The sequence below is a fragment of the Lycorma delicatula genome, chromosome 1, assembly GCF_047948215.1.
Source record: "Lycorma delicatula isolate Av1 chromosome 1, ASM4794821v1, whole genome shotgun sequence".
Lineage (NCBI taxonomy): Eukaryota > Metazoa > Arthropoda > Insecta > Hemiptera > Fulgoridae > Lycorma > Lycorma delicatula.
The window spans coordinates 214,673,024-214,697,318 of NC_134455.1; the positions used below are offsets into that span (position 1 = coordinate 214,673,024).

At 31.2% G+C, this 24,295-nt stretch overlaps 1 protein-coding gene across 4 annotated transcripts in view; it reads right to left on the reverse strand.

Moving 5' to 3' along the window:
• Window positions 1–24,295, reverse strand: part of LOC142328445 (solute carrier family 25 member 16-like) — a 75,101-nt gene that overhangs the window by 48,121 nt on the left and 2,685 nt on the right. For 3 of the 4 annotated variants that reach the window (XR_012757273.1, XM_075372216.1, XM_075372231.1), the window contains exons 2-5: window positions 15,086–15,178; window positions 10,857–10,990; window positions 5,284–5,469; window positions 4,589–4,745 (exon numbers count right to left, since the gene is read on the reverse strand). Coding sequence is in view for 3 of the 4 variants with exons in the window: in XM_075372216.1 (XP_075228331.1) it covers window positions 4,589–4,745; window positions 5,284–5,469; window positions 10,857–10,990; window positions 15,086–15,178 (570 nt within the window). In the remaining variant the exon portion in view is untranslated. The remainder of the gene's footprint in view (window positions 1–4,588; window positions 4,746–5,283; window positions 5,470–10,856; window positions 10,991–15,085; window positions 15,179–24,295) is intronic. The other variant, XM_075372240.1, reaches the window with a different exon arrangement.

Genomic DNA, 24,295 nt, shown 5'->3' on the forward strand with positions numbered 1-24,295 from the left:
GTGATACTGGGAAGACCAAGCATGTGTTCTGTTGCCAACCTCAAAGCCACAACCAACACAGTTAACATTTCTACAGCCATCCGTATAAACTGTAACATCAGGATTCATGCTATTTAAAATTTATTTTGTAAGATAAGTGGATTTGTGTTCTCTTTATTATACTGACAAAGATCAAAGCAATAATTAACAAAAGAAGACTGCCAAGAGGGGTAATAATATGGAACAACGTAAGAGCTGGAGGTAACTGTAAATTTAGAGCTGAGAAAGGGCACCAAGCTCTGATGTCTGGCAGAGTAGTAGATCTCGGCTGTTCCTGGTATCGATTAACATGCTGGTTTGAGAATACCACATCAAATTTCTATGTTTAGTACTGCTAACCTTTCTTAGCTTCATTCTTTTATCTCTTGTTGATGCGTTTTGGAATCACTCCATTGTTAAAACTTATTGTACTGATGCTTTAAATTTCCGTTAATCTTTATACAGCGTTTAGTCAATGCCCCTCCCTATTATATCAGCGCCCCGTCGCTATCTTCTTTGATAACAGCAAGGCGTTCGACACGACTTAGCGGCATGGTATTCTACACGCCCTCAAAGAATGGGGAGTTCAAGGGAATATGCTGGATTTTCTTAAGGTTTTTTAAAAGACTGAGGTTTCTGTGGTCGTGTTGGATACTCTCTCAGGTAGCGTCGTCTTGAAGAATGAAGTGCCTCAAGGAAGTGTATTAAGTGCCACCTTATGTTCCCATCAATAGTATTACTAAATGTGTGCAAACATCTGTTTCATGTTCTTTGGTTGTTGATGATTTTGCTATATATGTTGTGTCTCATTCAACAGCCACAGCAGAGAGACTATTATAGAACACTGTAACTCACCTTGAAGCTTGGTCCAAGGTTACCGGCTTCACATTTTCACCTGAGAATACAAGATGTGTAGTTTTTTCTCGCCTGTGGGACCCCTTTATTCTACAAATCTTTCTCAGTGGAGAGCTGATTGCTATCTCTTCTATCAGATTTTTAGGCTTATTTTTTTATAGCTGCCTTACATGGGTCAAACACATCAAAGAATTGAAAACGAGGTGTTCCGGACTTTTAGATAGGCTGTGGGTCCTTAGCAATACCAATTGGGGTGCAGGTCGCTTGTGTATGTTGCATTTTTACTATTCCTTAGTTCATTCCTGTTTGGATTACGGTTGTGTCGCCTACTCTCCAGCACGTAATAGCATGCTTAAGATGCTAAATCCTGAACATCATACTTTCCTTCGGCTTGCTACAGATGCCTTTAGATTAAGCCGTGTCGTGAGCATCCTTGTCGAATGCGGTGAGCCATCACTTTAGGGATAGACGGAACCAGGTATTAGCATCTTATTTTAGGAGTTTTATTTGGTGGTGTACCAACTGAAGTGGTATTTGGTACACTGTTGTTCGTCTTTCTATCAAAACCACTATCAATTTTTTTTTGACAAAAGTTACCTTCTTCCCAGTGCTGTGCTGTAATTGCAGCCATGACTGATTTCACTTGGTTGGAGAAAGCTTCTACCAATTTAGTCAGTTCTTTACATGATGTGTACTCCTATTTTTGTACATTGTTTGAGATAGCTTGCATAAAACTAACACCTGGATGAACAGGATTCCTTACGCTGAGGGATTTTTACATTCCAGACAAGTCAAACGGAAGGAGGAAACTTTCTGCTCAGTACAGATCTTCAAGATTGGCTTTTCTTCCTTGTAAAGCAAGCATTCCCTAGACCTTGCCAAATGTGGACCTTTGCAGTTTATAGTTTTATTCTTCAGAGCAAGTACCTTCATGTCCCACACGGCTGCAACACGCACACATCTGTTCTTTTTGGCAACCAATGTTGGTGTGACCAAAACCCTGAGATTAGAAGCAGCATCTGGGGTACAGTACACAAGGTCACACATGAACAGAAAGCTAACCAACCTTTATTCTGTCAGGAGTAGGATTGGAAAAAGTCAAAATTAGCGATGATGTTGATACATCAAACCATTCTCCCTTCTCATAATCCTCTCTATTTTTCCATTTAGCCTTCAGAACCATTATAAGGTATTACTGCAGAGGATGAATAAAGATGATATGTAATAGGATGATATGAATGCAAATGTAGTCTTGTACAATCTCAGGTCATCATTACTAAAATGTGTGGTTAACTGATATCCAACCATCACAGAACACCAGTATCCATGATCTAGTATTCAAATCCATGTAAAAGTAACTGTCTTTGTTGGGATTTGAACTTTAGAACTCTCAACATCAAAATCAGCTAACTTATGATAACGAGTTCATCATAAGTCCTCATTATCTTCTGTTTGGATGTAACTGCCTGCAATGACAACTACTCTGTAATTACAGGCAACTCTATGTCAGCCAAGTCTCAGCAAAAGTTTACATCTTTGATAAAATTAAGTATTTTACGAGACTCCACTATCACTTGGTCTGATCCTATATACTTAAGTGATACGAGTTTCTGACAATGATCTTCATTATAGATTTCAATTAGCAAGTCACCACTTTAAAGTTTCTTTATCGATTTCACAGGCCCACAAGCTGTTACAATGAACTTGTTAATAAGGAAGGAGAAATCTTAGCAAAAGATTTACCTTCCTCATTGTAACTAACAGCAAGAAACTTCATACAAGAATATTTAACATATTCCATAACATTTCTCATATCACTATGACTGGATATACCTTTGGCCGACAAGGTCAGTTTAAGTTCTTTAAACCCCCATTTTTGTTGGTTTTTCAACAACCAACCACTGGAGAGGAATTTATTGGGACAGACATACAGTTCCATTGAATACCAGCAATATAACAGACAACTCCAGCAGAGCACACACATACTGAGGTAAAAGCTGAATACAACTGGATTCACCCAGGTGCTCAGAGGACATCGTTCAAGACTCACTACATAGAGCCATCCACCAATCGGAATGATAGTTTCCACCTCAGGTTACAGTTGCATTTCATAAGGTGTCGCAACATCACCAAATGTAAATGTAAGAAGAAATACTGTAGAACATTGTGGTGTAATTGTGCAAGGGTATATGTAGTAATTTGTGTAGTATATATATATATATATATATACACACACTACATATATATTATAAACAATATGTTATATATTATAAATAATAAAATCTTTTCTTTTAAGCTATAAAAACATTTTTTTAAATATAGCAAAATTAGTTGCAACTATATTGCAACTTATAATCCTTACATTAAATCCACACAAAATGTAACAAAATCCCCCCCTGACTTAACTTTATTAAATAACAAAAGGGTTTTATTTTTATTTTGTTTACTTTTTGAAGTGCTAATTACAAGGTCATTCATTAGGAAGTGTAAAAGAGTACACAAAAAAATTAAGATGAAGACAAATTTTTCACCAACAACTCACACAACTTCCATCACAATGTACCTGCTCACAAGACACAATAAGCAATAATTTTTAATGAGAAACAAATCACTGTGTTAAAACACCTATCACATCTAACCCCTTATAATTTATTTTTTCCCAAATATAAATTAAACACAAAAAGAGATACATTTTGCTGACAAAAATGATAATACCAATATCATTGCAAATAAAGAGGATTCTACAGAACCAAAGCAGTTTTGAAGGGTGAATTAGGTACTAACATCAGAGCATAACTTCCCAAGAATTACTTTGAAGGAGGCCATAGTAATTTTCAGCACTAACATACATAGAAATTTTATTGTCACACTTATAAATAAAATAGATGATGTTAGGAATAGTAGCCAAGAACCTACTGACAATAAAAAATTAAAAACTTATAACAAAAAACTTGTGATAACTTCACTTAATTAAATTTTAATGCCGCCCAACACAGTATCTCATATGCCCACAAGTGATAATTAAAAAAAATCTCTCAAAAAAAAAAGCCATGACTAATTTGAGATTAGGGAGATTCATTAAAACTCTATTACAAATAATGCTTCAAAATTTGAAATAACTGATTGTGGTAGACATGAATTATAATTGACCATAGCCTTCAGAATTTTATTTATAAAAAAAAATCTCAAATAAAATGTGTGAAAATATATAAACCTGAAGAAGCCAAATTCTTGTGTATACTTAAAAAAAATCTGACAGTCCTCTTCTGAGATATTTATCCTAAAAATGGACTGCACGTAATACCTGGTATTAGGAAACTATATGTGCCCAATTCTGAGCATAGTCATAACTTCCTTATGCCTATCACCTTGGAATGATAATGCTAGTGTAACATCATAAATTTAATATTAATACAATGATGTTTGTTCCCAACTATGACATACCAAAGCCCACCAATTTTCATTAATGAGATTCCTTGTTACTTTCATAATTGTGAAATAATAACTCATTTGGTGAAAGGTAGTAAACTAAATCCTCTCTTGCTGAAGAATTAAGTATCTAATTTTCAGATATTCCACAATGTTCCAAAAACCAGCAAAAGAAAACATGACTACCATGACAATAGGTTATTAAATGAACAGTAACCCTCCTATAAAAAAATAAGTAAATTCAGACTATTCAAATCACAATCAATGAAAAAAAAAAATTAAATACCTGTATTCCTCTGGCAAGGTGAACATGCAACATGAGGAGCATATTTCATACAAAAAAGCTTCATCTTTTCAAAGCAATAAAATGAAAAACCAGCGTAAGGCACCATTCCCAAAAATGTAGGAAGAAATCCCCTGTACAGAGCACGAATACCTCCTTCCTGAGAAATAAAACCATACAATACATTAACTGAAAAAACAAACTCAATAATAGATAACAATAAAAAACAGATTTATCAGAATATTCAAAATACAAAAAAAAGTAATTGTTTTATTATATGAATCGAATTATTAGCTCAATTATTAAACAATACATTAATTAATATACATTCACATTACTCAGCACCATGTGTAGATGAGTAATGTGCATGTGCATGTGTATATGCACACACACACACACACACACACACACACACACACACACACACACACACACACACACACACACACAGAGAGAGAGAGAGAGAGAGAGAGAGAGAGAGAGAGAGAGAGAGAGAGAGAGAGAGAGGGGGGGGAGAGAGAGAGAGGGGGGGAGGGGGGGGGTGATGGTGAGGGGGAGACACGCGCGCGTGCGCGCGCACACACACACACAGAGAGAGAGACAGACAGACACAGACACATACACAGACAGTTAAAATTACAGAAAAAAGTAATCTTATTAATATATTTATACAAAAAATATGTTATTAAATGATTTACCTCTTTAAACATACTAACAGCAGTGTGCAAAATACCATTATAATAATGCTCTCCGGTAACTTGAAAAGCAAGTCTAGCTCTTATAGTATCTAGTGGATATGTAAGAGTAACTGCAGTAACACCTGCAGCTGATCCAGCCAAGAATTTATCAATATGAGATCCCCCCGTTATTACAGTTGACAGATACTGTAAAGTAACAAAGCTTTTTCAAACGAAAATAAACTGATGATTCAAATAATATAATATAATCTTATAAATAGAATAGTGTTTTTTTTCGTTAAAATACATAATACAAAAAAACTCATCAAACCTTTAGAGAACAGAAGGTAAAATTATTATTATCTAAGTCAAAAAGGTTATGCAAGTGAATAAACAGAATAAAAATGTAATTTCATAGAATTAATACAACACCAAAATAAAATACACCCATCATATCTTATAATTTTGAACTGATAACAAGGTACTGGCTTGTGGTATTTTAACTCAGGAGACCTAAAAATGTTGATATACAAAGATTTTAAGAAAAAGGTAACTTTTTCACAAATTAACTTTCTCTACGATATATATTGCTTCTGCCAAGAATGTAATAATTATTTTTAAACTTGTTTTTATTAAACGAATTCATAATACTTTCAAAAAAATTATTGCACTTGAAAATTCTGAACCACAGTCTGAATTAACACTAAATTTAAATCTACAATTTTAAACTGTGCTTTAGAATTAGGATAAATACATAAAATGTGAATCAATAGTACACTTTTTATGCTTTAGGACTTTTTTTTTTGGAAGGAAATATAAATCTTATCTGTAGAATAAGACACTTTGCTTATACAAAAGCAATGTTTATAAGTTACTTAAACTACATTTAAAAAATTTTTTTTTTATTTATTTTTTACAATACTTCTGAATACTAAATATATATATTTGAATTGCACTGGTATAAAATAAGATATTAATTATAAATTGATGAAAATAATGTTTAAAATTATAGCTCTAAAGATAAAATGGATTTCCTTAAAAGTCAAAAGACTAATGTTATCGTATAGGATGAATCATTCTAATAAAAATATACCTAGTGCACTTTATTTGATTATTACTTATAAAATTAGATAAAATTAACAAATTTAATTACTTTTTTTAATGACAAATAATTAATTCTATCTAAAATTATAATAGTAAAACTAACAATGTAAATTAAAAATTGGTACAAAAAAAGAAAATTTAGAAATGAATTGATAATATGAGGCATGGTTCAAAAGTACGGGCTCATGAGTTATAAAAAACAATTGACAACACTGATACTACACATGCGTAGAACATTAAGGGGTCTTTTGGGCATGTATGTCACATTGCCGACAGGTCATTGTTGTTTGCCTTTGGGAGACAGTGTGTTAAAATGTGTGCAGTAATAACTAATCCCACTAGGTATGAAGTTTGATCTATGATCAAATTTTTAAATGCAAGAGGATATAATGCTGCTGAAATTCACAGTCAATTGTATAAAACATATGGACTTACCACAATGAGCGAAGGAAAAGTGAAATGGTGTTATGAGTTAACGAAGGCCATTCAAATGTTCATGACAAACAGAGAAGAAGCAGGCCTAGAATCAGGACTAATGATCTTGTTGAATGCGTAAATGCAAAAGTGAGAAAAAATCGTCACTTTACGATTAGCAATCCTTCCCTAGAATTTCCAGAAGTTTCACAGTCAACACTGTTGAGAATCATGAATGACAATCTAGGCTATCCTAAACTGTGTGCTATCATAAACAAGGTGTCAAAAATGTTGACAAGAGCTCACAGAATGACATCTGTACGTGCTTTTATCAACTGCTTTAACCACAAGGAAGGCAAATGTTTTTTCCCATATCATCACTGGTGATGAAACATGGATTTTATATGTCAAAGCTGAGACGAAATAACAATCCATGCAACAGCATCATTCTGGTTCACCTAAACTGAAAAAATTTAAACAAGCTGTCTTAAAGGAAAATCATGGTAACTATAATATCTGAAACCAAAAGGGTATGCTTTTGATTGATTTCATGAAACCTGGAACATGCATCACATCACAAGTCTATTGTGAAAAATTTCTAAACTGAACTCTGCTCTTCAATACTGACAAAAGGGAATGCTGAGTTTAGAAATTGTTCTTTTTCATGATAACGTACATTCACACATTGCTGCATGTACAACAGAAACAATTCAAAAATTCAGATGGGAGATTTTTGATCATCCCCCCTTACAGTTCTGATCTCACACCCACTAAATACAATCTCATCCTACACCTCAAAAACTAGTGTGACTCATAGATTCAAGGTTAAATGAAAATTTAAAAATTTTGAAGCAAAAGTAAATCCCAGGTGGTGGAATTTATGTAGTGACTTAGATGAAACTTGTCGAATGACATCAGAAGTAATTGGAATGAAATGGTGATTATGTGGAAAAATAAATTAAATCTGTACGTATTTAAGATCTTTAATAAATGTTTCATTTTTTCAACTGTTACCCATCAGCCCTTACTTTTGAATTATGCCTCATACATTCTTTTCACATGTGCAGAGGTCAACTCGATATATGAAAAATAGAGTAAAAGTTCAGAAGCTCATTATAAAAAAACCTGATCACATCAGAGCAGTGTCAAATAAAATTTGTATTGTTACAGTATTTAAAAATATATCAGCTGATAACTGGTATAAAGTATAAAGCAGTCACTAATGCAACTAATTATTTAATGTTATAGTGTTAAAACTAGTTTATTTTGATAAAAAGGAAGCCTCTGACATCAATCTCCAATGGTGCAATAAGGTTCATATCAAGGTCTAAACAGATAAAATATTTTCATTAAAATACATAATAGCTACAATATATTTTTTTAAACTTTTTAAAAAACATATTTATTAACCGTTTGAAAAATATTTTCACAATACAAAATGGTACTATTACATTAATTATAAAAATCAAATTGATTATGATGAAAAGCTACTAATTTTCCTTGATAAAAAGAAATATTAGGATAGGAGGCCTGTCTTTATTCAGTAGAAACCTCAGCCATTAGTTATAATTGCCTGCATGTTCAGCTGTTAAAAAACAACAATCACCAGATAGTGAAAAACAGCACACGAAAAAATATGTTTATATATAAATATTAAACAAAAAAATGCATATATATAAAATAAATATAAAAACAAAATATTTACATAACAGAACATAAATAAAAAAATATTTCTGATATTCCAATTTATTTAAAAAACCATTCAGCACAATTTTTTTTATACAGAGCAATAAACATTATATTTTTATGAAAATAATACAGTTTTTTTTTTTTTTTTGTAAATTCAGCTTTGAAATTGTAATAAAAATAATATTCTAGTTTATTAGACAAAACAGCAACTTTTTCAGTCCTTCAATAAAAAAAGTAGTGGATTAATCTTTCAATTGGCATAATTTTTCAAACAGCTACTAAATTATTTAAGTAATCTTACATATAAAAATGAATGTTTCTTTGTTAGTCCCCTATTGTGTTCCTATGCCATTCATCCAATTGTGATGAAACTTTGATGAGTTGTGGGCATGCCTGCAAAGGTTTCTGAATTAGTTTGAACCTGCTACATGGTGCTGAGGGTGAAATGTTTGGAAAAATTGCATTTATGGTCTGATTTGGCTCATATTCGTAATATATATTAGTTAACATGAAAAGAAAAATTTTTGCAAAAACTATACCGCCAAGTGGTGCCAGTATCAAAATATTTACAAAATAAGCAAACAAATATACACACAGACATTCTTTTTCTACATATATAAAAGGCAATGTTCATATGTATGTCCACTGTGAACTAAAGAACTACTGGACCGATTTACGCATGAAAAATGGTTAAGGGAGAAAGGGTAAAAGAAGAGAAAGCGAAAATTGAAAAAGGAAAAAAGGAAATGGGAAAGGTAATGGTGGAAAGGGAAATGGGGAAATTTAGAAAAAAATAGGGAAGTAAGGAACAGGAAAACAGAGAAATAAGGAAATGGGGGAAAAAAGGGAAAGATTAAATTTTGTGAAGTCCCACACTGTTCAGTTTTTTAATGTTTTATCACACTTTCAATTGTTAATTTAATCTATATATACTCAAATCTAGCAATAAAGAAGCATTGCTGGTCAGCTAGTCTTATATATATATATATAAAAATGAATGTTTGTTTGTCCCGTATGCATTCCTCTTTCAATTGTTAATTTAATCTATATATACTCAAATCTAGCAATAAAGAAGCATTGCTGGTCAGCTAGTCTTATATATATATATATAAAAATGAATGTTTGTTTGTCCCGTATGCATTCCTATACCATTCATCTGATTGCGATGATACTTTCATGAATTGTGTAAACACCCTGGAAAGTTTCTGAATTAGTTTGGACCTGCTAGGTGACACAGGGGGTCGAGATATTTCAAAAAATTGAATTTATGGTTCGATTTGGCTCCTATTTACAACATCTATTAGTTACATGAAAAGAAATATTTTAATAAAAAATGGATCCGCTGGATGGCAAGGTCAAGATATTTCGGAAAATTGTATTTATGGTTCATTTTGGCTTATATTCAAATTATATATATGTTACATGAAAAGAAATATTACTGCAAAAAAATGGACCTGCTAGGTGGGGCCGGAGTTGAGATATTTAGAAAAATGTTATTTATGGACCAATTTGGTTTCAAAATTAATTGGTTCAATTTGGCCCAATTTGGAAAACTTAGAAGTCAAACCACATAATCACTAACTAGATAAAAATCTGATGCAGACACCACATGACATCTATTAAATTACATATACACACTTTTAAAACTACATAAAATTTCACTAATAATTTCTGATTTTTTCATTTTTGTTTATTGTTATTACTGAATTATTATTTATTGTAATTTTATTTTACAATCACAAGTTAATAAATCAATATATTTAAATTTAAAAAAAAAGTTACAAAAGAATGGAAATTAAGTAGAATTCAAATCAATATGCCTTTCCCTTGTAAGATCAAAATATTTATTAATTAAAATTTTATTTGGCTATAACTCTGGAAACAATGAAAATAAGTACCACTTATGATATATCGTTGAAAAAAATCTGAATGAGGGCTCTTATTACTGCAGTTAAGAAAAAACCCAAAATAAAAATTTTGTTGATTTTGCACTTTTTTTGGTCAAGTCAATTGAAATCAAAAGGAGAAGTGCACAACTAGATATTATCACAGTCCTAAATCCAAAATTTCAACATCCTATGACTAATTGTTTATCAGTTAAGCAAAATACATACATACGTATGTACAGACATCACGCCGAAACTAGTCAAAATGGATTCAGGGATGGTCAAAATGACGTTTCCATTGAAATCTGAAATTTTTGCAATCATGATACTTCCTCTTTACTTCATACAAAGAAGTAAAAAATGATTAGAAGGTATTCAAAATAAAACATATAGACAACAAAGCATACAGCAGGATAAATAAAAATGAAAACATACGTGAGATTAAATTACTAAAAATTTCATTATTCGTACTTATCCGATAAGACAAAACCAAAAACTTACTCCCTTATAGAATTCAAATGAAGTAAACTGAACAGCTGCATACGGAAAGATCCTAACCATCTGTGCTCCATTTCCTTTGTATAATGCAATAAAACTTTCTTTCATAATAATCCCTCTCAGCCCAGTATAAACACCTAAACAAAAAATTTTTTAAATGTACAATTAATAATAATTTAAGATATTTCTATAATTTCCTTGTACTACAAAAGAAATCTTGTCATATTGATATCAGAAAAATAACTTTGAAAAATTCAAAATAAGCTCAAAACCTTTTGTATAATAAAGACATTTTTTTTAGTAAATGAAAAATGCTAAGCCTGACAGGATTTCAAAACCAGGATCTTTTATCCTAGCTTTGGTTAAGTTGTTCAAAATGTATCTGACCTTAAGACAGTGAAACAGAAATATCTACCATATTCAGTTCTAAATCTTATCTCCTTCGAATCATAATTTATACGTTTTAAACATAATTGTGTCATTCCATGTTAAATCAACAAGGTGGATAACCATTCACAACCCGACCAACTGGGATTTTCATGAAGTTTGGTATAAATTAACTGTTGATAGAGTTATGAGAAAATATTGAATTTCAGATATCTACCATTAACAATTTTTTTTTTTAGAGCCCTTCAAATTTGCTGGAAAATGATGGCAGCAATATTGTTAAATATTTCTAGGTCAACATAACTTTGTTATTTATTACGATAGAATGATAAACTTTGACTTATTTTAACGTTTATTTGATGCTCTTTCATATGATGATGCATAACAAGCCTTTGTTTATATAAAGGATTATCGCCTCTGACTTTTCCGCCACCACCTTTGACTTTTGACCTTCAATTTAAAAAAAAACAGGTCTTCAATTTTTTATGAATATATTCATCAAATAACTGTGCAAATTTGAAACTTGGACTGCACTGGGATCAAGAGAAAAAAATAAAATGTGTATCACTGTTTTAACAAAAAAAAAGGTTTTTTTGTGGTGTTTGACATGTTAAATACTTAAATTTTTGTTGGCTCAACTTACAAAATCAAATAAAACGTCTTGAAAAAAGAAACTAAAAATGATAAGGCTGGTTGTTTTGTCCAGTAATAAAAAATAGTATATCTCAACTCAATCAAATGAGCAATGATGATGTAATGCAACAACTTAGTATAATTAATACAACTTGAAAGACAAAATGTATTGAAGCTTACTATATCATCAGTTTAGTCATAGTCTGTGTCCATTGTTTTAGTGTAAACAATAAAAAATATGACCTAAAATATTTTATTTAAGTAATTTATTTGTGGAATAACATTATGTAAGAAAGCATGAGCTCTGTATAAATATACCTGCCCTGAAGTCAAGATATTTAGTGTTCGTTTATTGATTGCTAAGTGTTGGTGGAGTTACAATTTTTTTTTAAAGTTAGGTATCTTTTGAAGTACAATAATAAATGTTGTAATCCATTTCAAGAAATGAACTAAGAATTTAAGAAAAATGTTACCATGCACGACAGAAAAAATCCAAGTTTACAAAGTAGTTGGAAGATTTGTTATTAAGTGAAAGTAAAAATTTGTCTCAATTATTAATACAGCTTCAGAAAGAAGAAGATGAAGCAGATGATGGTGAAGAATCCCTTTATGATGAAACAAATTATGTATTAAACAGACACAATGAGAACCTATTGAGTAATTAGGAATCACCTGTAAAATCTAAAAAATTGCAAGAAAAAACACATCCTGCCAAATGATTGCAAAACTTCGGTCATCAATAAGGGAAAAAATATTCAATGTAGCTAATACAAACTCTGAGACTGCCAAACCAACTAGTTATACAACAAGGGATTCTGTCATTACCGAAACCTAGACCTGGAAAATGTTTGGATCAAAACAGTTGGATGTATTCAGGAATTTTATAAATCAGAGGATGTAAGTCATGTAATGACAGGCAAAAAAGACTGTTACAATCAAATCACCTTGTGGAAACATTCAAGTTCAAAATAGATTAGTACTGGCTAATCTGAAAGAGATACACTAACAGTTTAAAGAAACGCACAAAGATATTATTAAAATTGGGTTTCTACACTTGCTGCTTTACATCCTAAAAATTGTGTCTTAGGTGGTGGCAGTGGAACTCATAGTGTATATGTGTACCCATCAGAACATGAAATTAATGTTTGAAGGATATAAATTAAATTATTTAATAAAAGAGTGCAGCAATCATTTCACCTCTTATAAACACTGTGTAGCACAAATTATTTGTAATCCACCCCAAAAAATTTGTTATCTTGGTGAGTGTAAGAATTGTCCAAATTCTGACAATTTTTAAAACATTCTAGATTCAATATTTGTTGAAAATTCTGTGGTAAAATAAATTTTAAGCAATGGATATCAACTAATCGTTCAAGTTTAGAAACAGCAGAGAACACAAAATATTTTATTGAGATGTTTATTGAAAAATTATCAATTCTAGTTTGCCATAATGGTTTGCATATTCTTCCTTTAGTATTACTCACCACTACAAGCATACTAATTTGTTTAACTGTTACACTGAACACAGAATGTCTGGAATTGTATGCAATTTATAAATATTTCATCTTTCTCGTTAAAATACAATGCAGAAGCATTTCCAAGATAATACATAAAAAACAGTATAATAAATTTTATACATATTTTATACTCAATTGACAAAGAATTAATAGATTTTAATAAAAAAGATAAAAAATTTTCCAAATAAAAAAACTGGTTCATAATACAAATGTACATATGTGTGTTTTTATCAGTTTTCATCAAAAACACTATAACCAAAAGCACATTAATTATCTACTGATCAATCAAGTCAGTACTTGATGATTAGCATGTCTGAAAACAGCCAGTTACAGAACTTTACCGTCATATGTTTTTATATTATAGTTCATAAGTATCAAAAAGAGCAAAAAGTATAAAAGAGCAAAAAGTATCAATAAGTAAAGTAAAAGAACAAAAAGAGCTTATAAAGTATAGGCCCCTACACTTCATAAGTGTCAGGGCCTCTGGGTCTTCTTTCTTAAACTGTCTCGTTTTTGGATTAATAGGAAGAATATATATATTTACTTAATTATATAATTTACTTTATATGGAGTATCTTTTTATCACAAATTGATAATTATATATTTATTTATGTTTTACATCTAATAACAAAGGATAAGTAATTTTCCTCCCGAGTTTTGTAAATGTCCATTGCTTCAATGGTTCAGAAAATTTTAAATATTTTTATCTTCCATTCTAGATGAATATTCTTCCTATTAATCCAAATTACCACTGAAATGAAAATCTTTTTGAATATATAATTAACAAAAAAGCTCATAGTTTTTATGTATGTGTAGACATTCAAATGAAATTAACTATGAAATAAATATAAGAAATCTTTTTCATTTACACATAAAAATTTAGGTAAATAATAAGCACACAGTAGACAAGTTTCACTGGCATTGTACACATACTTCAGCTGTGTCCTTTACAAAAAGTTTTCCTGCAAACACTGCAACATGTCATCCCCTATTGTTTTGGAAACGCCAATAGTCTTATTTTTACACTGACTATTATCTTCTAGTTAACTATCTCTATGTGATTTTTTTTTACTGTCATTCAACATGTCATCACAAGACTCACAATTATTATGTGCACCATTTAAGAATATAAGAATATTTTTTATTTTGTTTGAAAACTGGCAGTAAATTATGAGTTATCTTCTGCATCTGCAGTGAGTAAATTCACACTCATTAATGTTAGAGATTAAAGGATACAAAATTGTTTTTACATCAGGTTCTTTCAGATTGTAGGTTTACAAATCGTAAATTATATCTTGATATAATTTACAATTAGACTTTATATTTTTATATAAACTTTAAACTAATTATAAAATAATAAAACACAATTTTGTTATTGTGTAAAGTACACAACAACAAAAGAAATTAATTTGACATTGAAATGATAAGTATTATTCTTATTTTTTATGCAACAGGACATGAACACTAAAAAAAACCAGCCAGAAGAAAACTAACTGCTTGAGCACTCACGTAACATTCACAAAAACATAATATTATAATTTCACTGAGCTATTGAGAAGCTTAAGGCCAAGAAACATACCGATTTTCCCCAAAATAAATAAATTTAAGAGTGTTGTAAAAGTTACATCGGTTTCCATTTGAAGGTTAAAAAGTAAGTAAAATATAGGTTAAAAGAAAATTTATATAAATACTAACCATAACGTTTGTAATGTTTATTGTGGGCTTGCAATAGAATTTTTATTCTATCTAATGGTGCAACAAAAGTCTTAGAACACATCCCAGCAAAACCTATAAAAACACAATAAAAAAGTATAACACAAAAATAAATAAATATTAAGAAGACATTATTAGATTTACTAAAACTAAAAAATATTCATCCACATTTACACAAAAATTTCCACAAAAATGTTTCAAGACAATAATTCTTCGTACAAATCACATATTACCATTTCATCATTATTCATTATGGTTGTGTTAATTACATATATATATATATATTATTGATACCTTTTTTCAGAACCGACTCAAAACTTTCTCTCCTTGCTTCTAACTGAACTACCATTCAATCAAGTAAGCAAACAAAAGGGTGAGAGATATTCCAACTAGCAATGAAAATCTTAGACATCTATTCACACAAGAAGAGATCAATCAGTCATTTAAAACAGAAAAGACTGAAATGAAGAAAAACTTAAAACCTTAAAAACAATTGTGGATTTATAAAAAAAAATGACTTAGTAGATGAACTAACCGAGCAGGATTTAAATTACTTTTAAATCAGATTATTTACACTTACTGTGTAAGCATTATAGAAATGAGCAAGCAAAACTGACTAAGTTTACCATTAATGAAAAAGTATGACTACTATGACTTCCATAAGCAGAAAACAAATCATTATGATTGCTAAACGGTATACTTCTGGGGTCATGACATGTACAAATGATTGAAGCATGTGATCTTTTAAAAATTACATGCAGCTGTTACATCAATATGTTCACGATTACTGCTACACCAACAGCTCATAGAAATCCTAGTATGCTAAAATTTTAATTTCCATATTCCCCTCCAGCTTCAATATTTCTTCTTTCTTGACAATAAATCTTTGCTATAGTATCTAGTTCTCAAATGCAAACGTTTTGTAGCGTTTCTGTCTGTCACAGAAAGACCAAAAAACAGATTGCTTTCAAATTTTCAGGATACATTTGCGTTATCCATGGCTTAAAATCCAATCCAGGGCTAAAATGAAGTTGTGAATTTTTCCCTTGGATGACAACCTAACACAGTTCTTAATTTTATTTTTTTCTAACATAAAAATAATAAACTAAGCATTTTATAATATATCTAATTTTCAGCTCTCTACCTTGACCTCTTCTCGAAGTCAAGAAGAGCTCCTATTGTAAGATAATGGAAAGGGAAACCAAACCGAATATATTTGTTTACAGCTAGGGCATGTCAGAGCTTCTATGTCAAGAACAAGGGAAATATTGGAGGAAAGAGAGCTTTTCAGTGTTTAATTGTTATCAATATTATTTTCACAACCATGATGAAAACAAACACAGCAGGGTTCCATGGGATGGAGCTTCCTAACTAGACAGGAAGGGCAAGCAAAGTGAACCCTGATGGCTATAATATTTTAGTGAATAAAAATAAATATTGAATATTTTAGTGATAAAAGCAGTAAATCATAAAACAATTTATTAAAATTAAATTCTGCAATAAGTAGGCTAATTAAAAGTGAACTATGATTTGTGACTATGACTTCTACTAAACTATTTTAACTGCAAGACTTTGAAGCAATAATATCCAGTATATCATCACTGTTTAAATAATTAAAACTTCAAAATATTAAATTTGCTTTAATAAAACATTAAGTGTATGATCAAAACATCACAATAAAACAAAGAATTTATAACAATTATTTTCATAAGCAGTTTAGTTATAATATGATTATAAGATTGGATACTACATTAAAAAAAAATGCAACATAAAAAATAAAATGCAATCAACTGGGAATATAATTAATTTTTATCTAGAAAATGAAGAAAATTTATTTTCTCTATATAAAGTTATCACTAAATGTTTATTATAATTATAATTTAGAAAACTATATACATTAAAAAGAAATCTAATAACTTATAATTTTATGAGTTTGAATTCAGGGTCACATAGAAGAATGGTGGAATTTTAATAGCTCAGATCAAGGCTTTAGTGGCATTTTAATAAATTATTGTGGTAGCAATAAAAGCACTGAAAAACTTTGCATAACAGCCATTCTAATTACTGCATCAGTCTGTATTGTTACAGAAATGTGTTTCTTTGTAATTCAATGTACATAAGAAAAGGACCACCATGTGAAAACAATATGATGCTGATTCAATCAGTTCAAAGAAACAGGATTCATTTTCAACCAGGAACTGCCTGAAAGACTAACAGTATCAGAAGAAAATGTTGGAATGAAATATGCAATATCTAATCATGTCTTAATAAATCCACAGCTTATCAAATTATTGAGTTAAAAATTATAAAAACAACTATTTATAAAGTTCTACATAAATAGTTGCATTTGTCTGAATACAAGATTCAGCTTCTGCAAAAAATAAAAATATCTGATACAGAAAGACATTTTCAGTTCACTGTTGAAATTAAGATAAAATTAATGAAAATAGATCATTTTTAAATGATGTCATTGGTATGGATGAAAATACTTTTCACCTCGATAAATGTGTTAATAGGGACGGAAAATTCACTAAATGAGGATCTGAAAATTGAATTGTAATTTTTAAGAAAGGACACTACACCTAAAGTAAATGTATGGTGTGATTTAATGAAAAATCATATAACTGTGTCTTTTTGCTGGAAAAATGATTAATGGACTTGTTCATTTTGATATGTTATATGACTACAGCTTTCCTCAACCAGATGAACCCAAAAACGTAATTAAATTTTTATGCATTTGTCAGAAAACCTTTGAATGAAAAATATGCAAATAGATCAACAGATAGAGAAAGTTCTATCCTGATCTCCAAGAAGTCTGGACCCAATCTGTTGTGATTTTTCTAGTGGGGGCATATTACAAACATTGTTTACTCCCAAAAATTATGTGATCTCAATCACTTAAAAGAAGAATTAAGAAACAAATTACAACCACAACAGAGTGTAAGTTATATGGTGAACAACAGAAACTGAATATTGATTATATGACTCCCAAATGAAGGATGTGAATGTTGAAATTTATTGATTTTGTAATAAAACTACTTAAGATGCAGAATTCGACAAATAAAACAGTATAACTAAGAATTTTTGTTTTTACTTAATTCATCCCACTTGATGGTATCTTCGCCTTGCTATGGCAAGACGGCTTGTGTGCTCCACCTTCAAAAATTATACCAGTGGTAGTTTAGCTACCAGTAGGGTCTCTCATGCCGGTCAGGTCTTTATGAGGTAGGAGCCAGACTAAGAGAGATACCCTGTCCTCCAGACTGGAGGTTGTGCATTGGGCTAACGACCCCTCATAAAAACTAAATTGTTATGAATCACCAACAAGGAACCTCAGAAACTGAACAGCATAAATGGATGACAACCCGGATACAATCTAAAAAATTGTTATTTGTTACGTGGAATATTAGAACACTGGCAACACCTGGAACTAGACATATAGGCAGAGGAGTTGAATATGTATAAGCTGAATGCTGTGGCACTTCAGGAAACGAGAAGGACACTAGCAGAGAAAATTAACACCAAGAATTACATATTGTATTACTGTGGCCTTGATGATAATAGATACTACAATGGAGTGGGATTTGCTATAAGTAAGAGAATTGTGGAATCTGTAATATATTTTGAAGCAATAAACAATAGAATGCGCAATATTAGACTAAGAGAAAAGTTTAAGAATATATCCTTAATCAACCTTTAAGCACCAACTGAAGAGGCAGAGGATGAATAGAGAAATCATGTCAATGAACTTCTTGGACATCACCAGATGGAGTGACTAAAAACAAAATTGGCCATGTGCTTAATGATCAGTAACACAAAAGCAGTATAGCAGAAGTTAGAAGTGTCAGAGGGGCAGAGTGTGAGACTAACCATTCACTGACTCTAGTCAAAGTGACCCATTCACTGATTCTAGTGAAAGCGAAGCAATCAAGATAATAAATGATGAAGGAAATGAGATAAGAATAGACAATGAACGACTTGCAAATAACCATGCAAGGTTATTTGGGATTCAAACTCAAACTTGAAAATAGGTTTAAGATTCTGGAGGACATGGGAAGTAGTAAAGATATAGTATTTGTGTAAACTTTAAAAAAACTGTTTTTGATACAACAGAAGAAGTGTGTAGCAAAAAGAAAATAAACAAAAAAAAACCCTGGTTTGACCAGGAATCTGAGCAAATGGTAGAACAAATTAAAACTAAAAATGCTTGGACAAATAGCAACAGCATGAAAGATAGAGAAAATTACAATAAGCCAAACAGAGAAACCAATAAACTGTTGACGAGGAAGAAGTAATTGTACATAGTTTTTTAACAAGGCTGAAGAGTAAAACACATCAAATAATGCAAAAGACTTCCACAGAAAATTAAGGTTAAAAAAAGGATTCACCCCACAGCCCTACAGGGTGAAGTACAGAGAACGCCTCCTGGTAACCAAAAATCAACAAGTTCTGGAAAGATGGCAAGAATACTTTTATGATCTACTGAATGTGGAGGAACATGATGCTACTCCAGATCAAAGTGATATGATTAGCTGCTATCATGAGCAACCTAATGTAGAACCACCAACCAGAGAAGTGTAGGATTCAGTGAAGGCACTAAAAACAACAAAGCTCCTGGGAAAATGGAGTGACAGGGGAAATACTGAAGAAGGGAGGTGATGTAAGTGAAGATGTATGTAGTGAAATTGTGAGAAATAATGTCGAAAATCTGGGAAAAGGAGGAAATGCCAACTGAATGGCAGGAAGCAATAGTTGTACCTGTACACAAAAAAAAGGGAAAAAGAAAAATGCGGTAACTTCAGAAGTATCTCACTCCTTAGTATCCCTTATAAGGTTGTCTCCAAAATTATTCTGAATGACCTACAACATTACACAAGTGAAATAATCTTAGAAAATCAGTCAGATTTCAAAAAGGATAGAGCTACAACAAATCAGATATTCATAATAAAACAAGCTGTGTCCAAATAGTGGGAGTTTAGAGTTCTACGCGATTTTTATTGATTTTCAAAAAGCCTACGTCAGCATAATTAGAGAGAGACAATGGACAAAGCTAGACAGATTTGAAGTCTCCAAATAACTGATAAACCTAGCTAAAATGAGCATCACAGAGTCAAGGGACTCAGTGCAGGTTAATGGACGTATTTTTGTACCCTTTAAAATAAACTCAGGAGTCAGACAGGGAGATGAGCTCGCCCCAGTTCTGTTCAATACTGCTGTGGAGGAAGCATTAGAGAAGGTAGCAGAGATGGACCTGGGTGTTAGGATCAGAACCAAAATAAATATACTGGCATTCATAGATGATATAGTGATAATCGCAAAAAGTCTGGAAGATGAAAGTGTACTAACCAAAATATATATAAGAGAAATAGAAAAAACGTTATTAAAGAAAAAAAGACACCAAAACTAAGTACATGCATTTTACAAGAAACCCAAATCGAAGGGAAAGCCGTCTATGAATAGATGGACATGAATTTGAGAAAGGTAGAAAGGTTATTTGAGAAAGGATTTAAGTATATCAAGTGATATACCAATACCTTGGATTAACTATATCAAGTGAGAATACGGAGGAACCAGAGGTACAAAATAGATTGAATTCAGCGAATAGAAGCTTAATGCATGCAACAGAATACTGTCCTCAAAATCCTTATCATACAAAACAAAAATTAGACTGTACAAAAAAAAATCTGCCCAGTGTTGCTGTACGAAGCTAAAGCATGGAGAATGAATAAAAAGGAAGAAAAAAAGGCTCATAGTAATTGAGAATAAGGTACTGCAGAAAATATACAGGCCTATGTGTGAACAGGAAGAATAAAGAAGACATTATAAGGAGATCAGGGACTTGTACAGGAGTGCGGATGTAGTGAGTGAAATTAACTGCAGAAGAATCCGTTGGGCTGGACATGTACTAAGAAGGAAGGAGAGGTGTTTGCTGAAGGAAGTGATGACGAGTAATCCTGAAGGAAGGTACCCCCAATAGAATACCACGCCAGAGATGGTGGAACCAGGTGAGAGCGGATCTGGAAAATGTTGGAGCTGCTGAGGGGGATGCAGGAGACAGGCCCAGGTGAAGCGGATTTGTTGGTAAGGCTAGATGTCAACTTTGATATAAATGCCCTAGGAGTAAGAGTAAGTATTTAATTCATGCCTAAAACCACATCACCTGGTTTTGTTCATAACCTGTAAAACAGTATTTCCACCAAATAAGAAACCATCTGTAGGTTTGATGTCACTTTCCGACAAGGTATAGTAACAGATCTTTAATCATAAAAGAAGATACTTTATCTAATCTGATTCCTTCTCCTTCAAGTCTTGTTACATACTCTTTCAACCCTATAAACACTTCTTCATTTTTTTAAACACTACCAATATCAGACAAGCTCATTTCATTATGAATTCATAGTTTTTCTGAAGATTAATCAACCACTGAAAAAATGTTGAAGTTTATAGCCATCCTTTTTGTGTTTACCAGCCATGCAAGCAGAGAGAATATCCCAGCAATCTACAAGCCTAAGAACTTGAGCGCTACTAGGCAGTCGCTTCCACATTTTTCACCCGGACTGGATATTGCCTTCTCAGGAGATATATTCTCTATCCCTATAATATCTTTCCAGCCAAGATCTGAATAGACTAGTTTGATAAAAAAATGATATAAGCCCTCGACAAAGCAAGAACATACCAATGTCATAAAGTTCTGATCTTCCAAACCACAGAAAGGAAAAAGTAAGCTTTTTCAGAAGGCATATTGTTCACTGCAAAAATATTTATATGTAAGAATTAACATGAGCTTTTATATACTAGTAAATATGGGTAGATAGATGTGTAAGGTGTTTGGTGTGATATGTTTAGAAAATTCAAATATAAATATAAAATATAAATTTTAGAAATAGTTATAAATATAACATGATTAAAAAGAGGACAATGAATAGGTAAATAAGGAAACTGAATATAACATGAATACTTTTTAATTTGAAAGATTATGCAAAACAAAATTTAAAATTTTCTTGAAAAACTTTCAATATGATTTTACAAAAAAATCAAATAACTTAGTTAATTCCCAGTTTTGGAAAACGTTTTAAATTACATGGAAAATAAAAAACTATCTTTTTTTATTTTTCACGATGCTAGTAAAACAACTGATTTACTTACACATCTTTCTAATGAAAAAATACTTATAGTTATTACATATTATGTTTATATATTCCAAGGTCATTGTATTTGATGATGATTGTGTTCTTTGTGTAGTTTCTTTTTATCATTATGAAGGCCACATTGTATACTTTTTTTTAAATACGTGACCAATTTTCTCTGAATCTTTGTTTTTGTCTGTTGTCCACACAATACATTACACATAATCGACTTGTTATCATTGTACTGACTAATTTTTTCATAATTAAACATACACTGGTACTAACTAACCAACATAAAAGAATAAAAATATTATCGTAAACTGTTATAATGCCAACCTACAAACAACAAAATGTTGAAGTGCATAACAGCAGTAAGGGGTAATACTTAATTCACAACTGAGGGATTAAAGGTAAAGTGGTCTAAGTGACACTGATAAAAATTAATATATGTACAATTTTGATACAATAACAGCACTTTAGTTAGGAAAAGATTAATCCTTAAAATTCTAATTTCAATAACTGGCAAGATATAGTGTCTATAACTACTAACTAAAACATACTACTAATACTAGCACACATCTTTCAACCTAGCATTTCATTTGTCTCTAAAGGACACATGCAATATACACAATCTCTGGTCAGAGTATTATAAAAAAAAATGGTGAAAAAGATGTTGACTTTTAAAAAGGCACTACATGTGAACTAGCTGTTACTTTTAAAGAACAACATTTAAAAATAAATCAAAAACAGCTCAAGAAAGGTTAGCCTGGGCAAAGGTTGAGGGTAAAAACCCCATGAAATTTCTATCTGCTTTTATTGAACAAAAGGCATTACCCACTCTTGTCATTAACAACAAAGTTTATTATTTACATTGACTTTGGACACTTAATTTTGGAATTCATACTGTGGGTGATTGCTCAGGCTGTATGCATTCTTACATGGAGAATATGGCTAGACAAGATTCCCAGGTTCCAGAAAATAGTGTCATATCTATTACAATTCATCCATAATAATGTAAAGAACAAACAAGTAAAATATCTAGGACACCAGCAAAGAACAAACAATGACATTTTTTATGTAGGCTGTTTTCTCAAAGTCGCTCTAAATAATTAATTACACATTTTTTGAAGCTGATATTCATTCATGACATGCAAAGATTTCAGAATTATAGAAAATTTAAAAAACAAGTGAATTATATTTTTGTGCCAGAGGATAAGGAAAATGCAATCGAATGAATTTTGTTTCCATAATTCCATAAATGCAATGATTACTTGATTAAGGACTTAAAAACAAAATTAAAAAAAGATAATATGGCCGAATGATCACAAGATCTATTAAATGGCTAAAGGCCATTAAAGAGAATAATTTTACAATATTTATAAATCCTCAGATGAAGAAATTGCTTTCAAATCCATCAGACTGGAAGACCTGCAGTTCTACCCCTTCTCATGTTATACTGCAACCACATTAAAAATTTATTTATTTTTTTGTTTTCTTTAATCCTTTTTTGTATTTTAAATAATTGATTAGTGTAACTAAATTGATTCCCATAACATATTACACAAAATGGAAAAAAGTGGAAGAATTGTCAGCAAATAATAAAACAACAAAAGAGCAAGAAGATGGAAAACAACTTCAACTTAAAACCAGCCTGAAATAAATATCTAATTAAATAACAAAATGGCCAATGATGATGAAACAAACATTCAATGACTGAATTGATGAGCAAACAATTATCTCAAATGGTTGCAGATTGTTTTGTAGTTACACAGTATATCTTCAAAGTAATCATTAAAATAATCTTCACTAATTTTATTTTACAATAAATTGCATTTTTATTCTATTTATTATAACTGAATTTTTTTGTAGTCACTTAATCATATACGAGGTCTGTTCAAAAAATACATAGACTGTTTGAATTGCGCGGGTCCAGTTGGTTCCAGTCAAATCCGCTTGGTGTCACCATGTTCATACAGATCAGCTGATGCAGTTTTTTGATTACAAATACCATTATTGGTTGCTTAGCTAGCGGTTGTTTGTGAAGTGTGTTTTTTCGTTTGGTGGA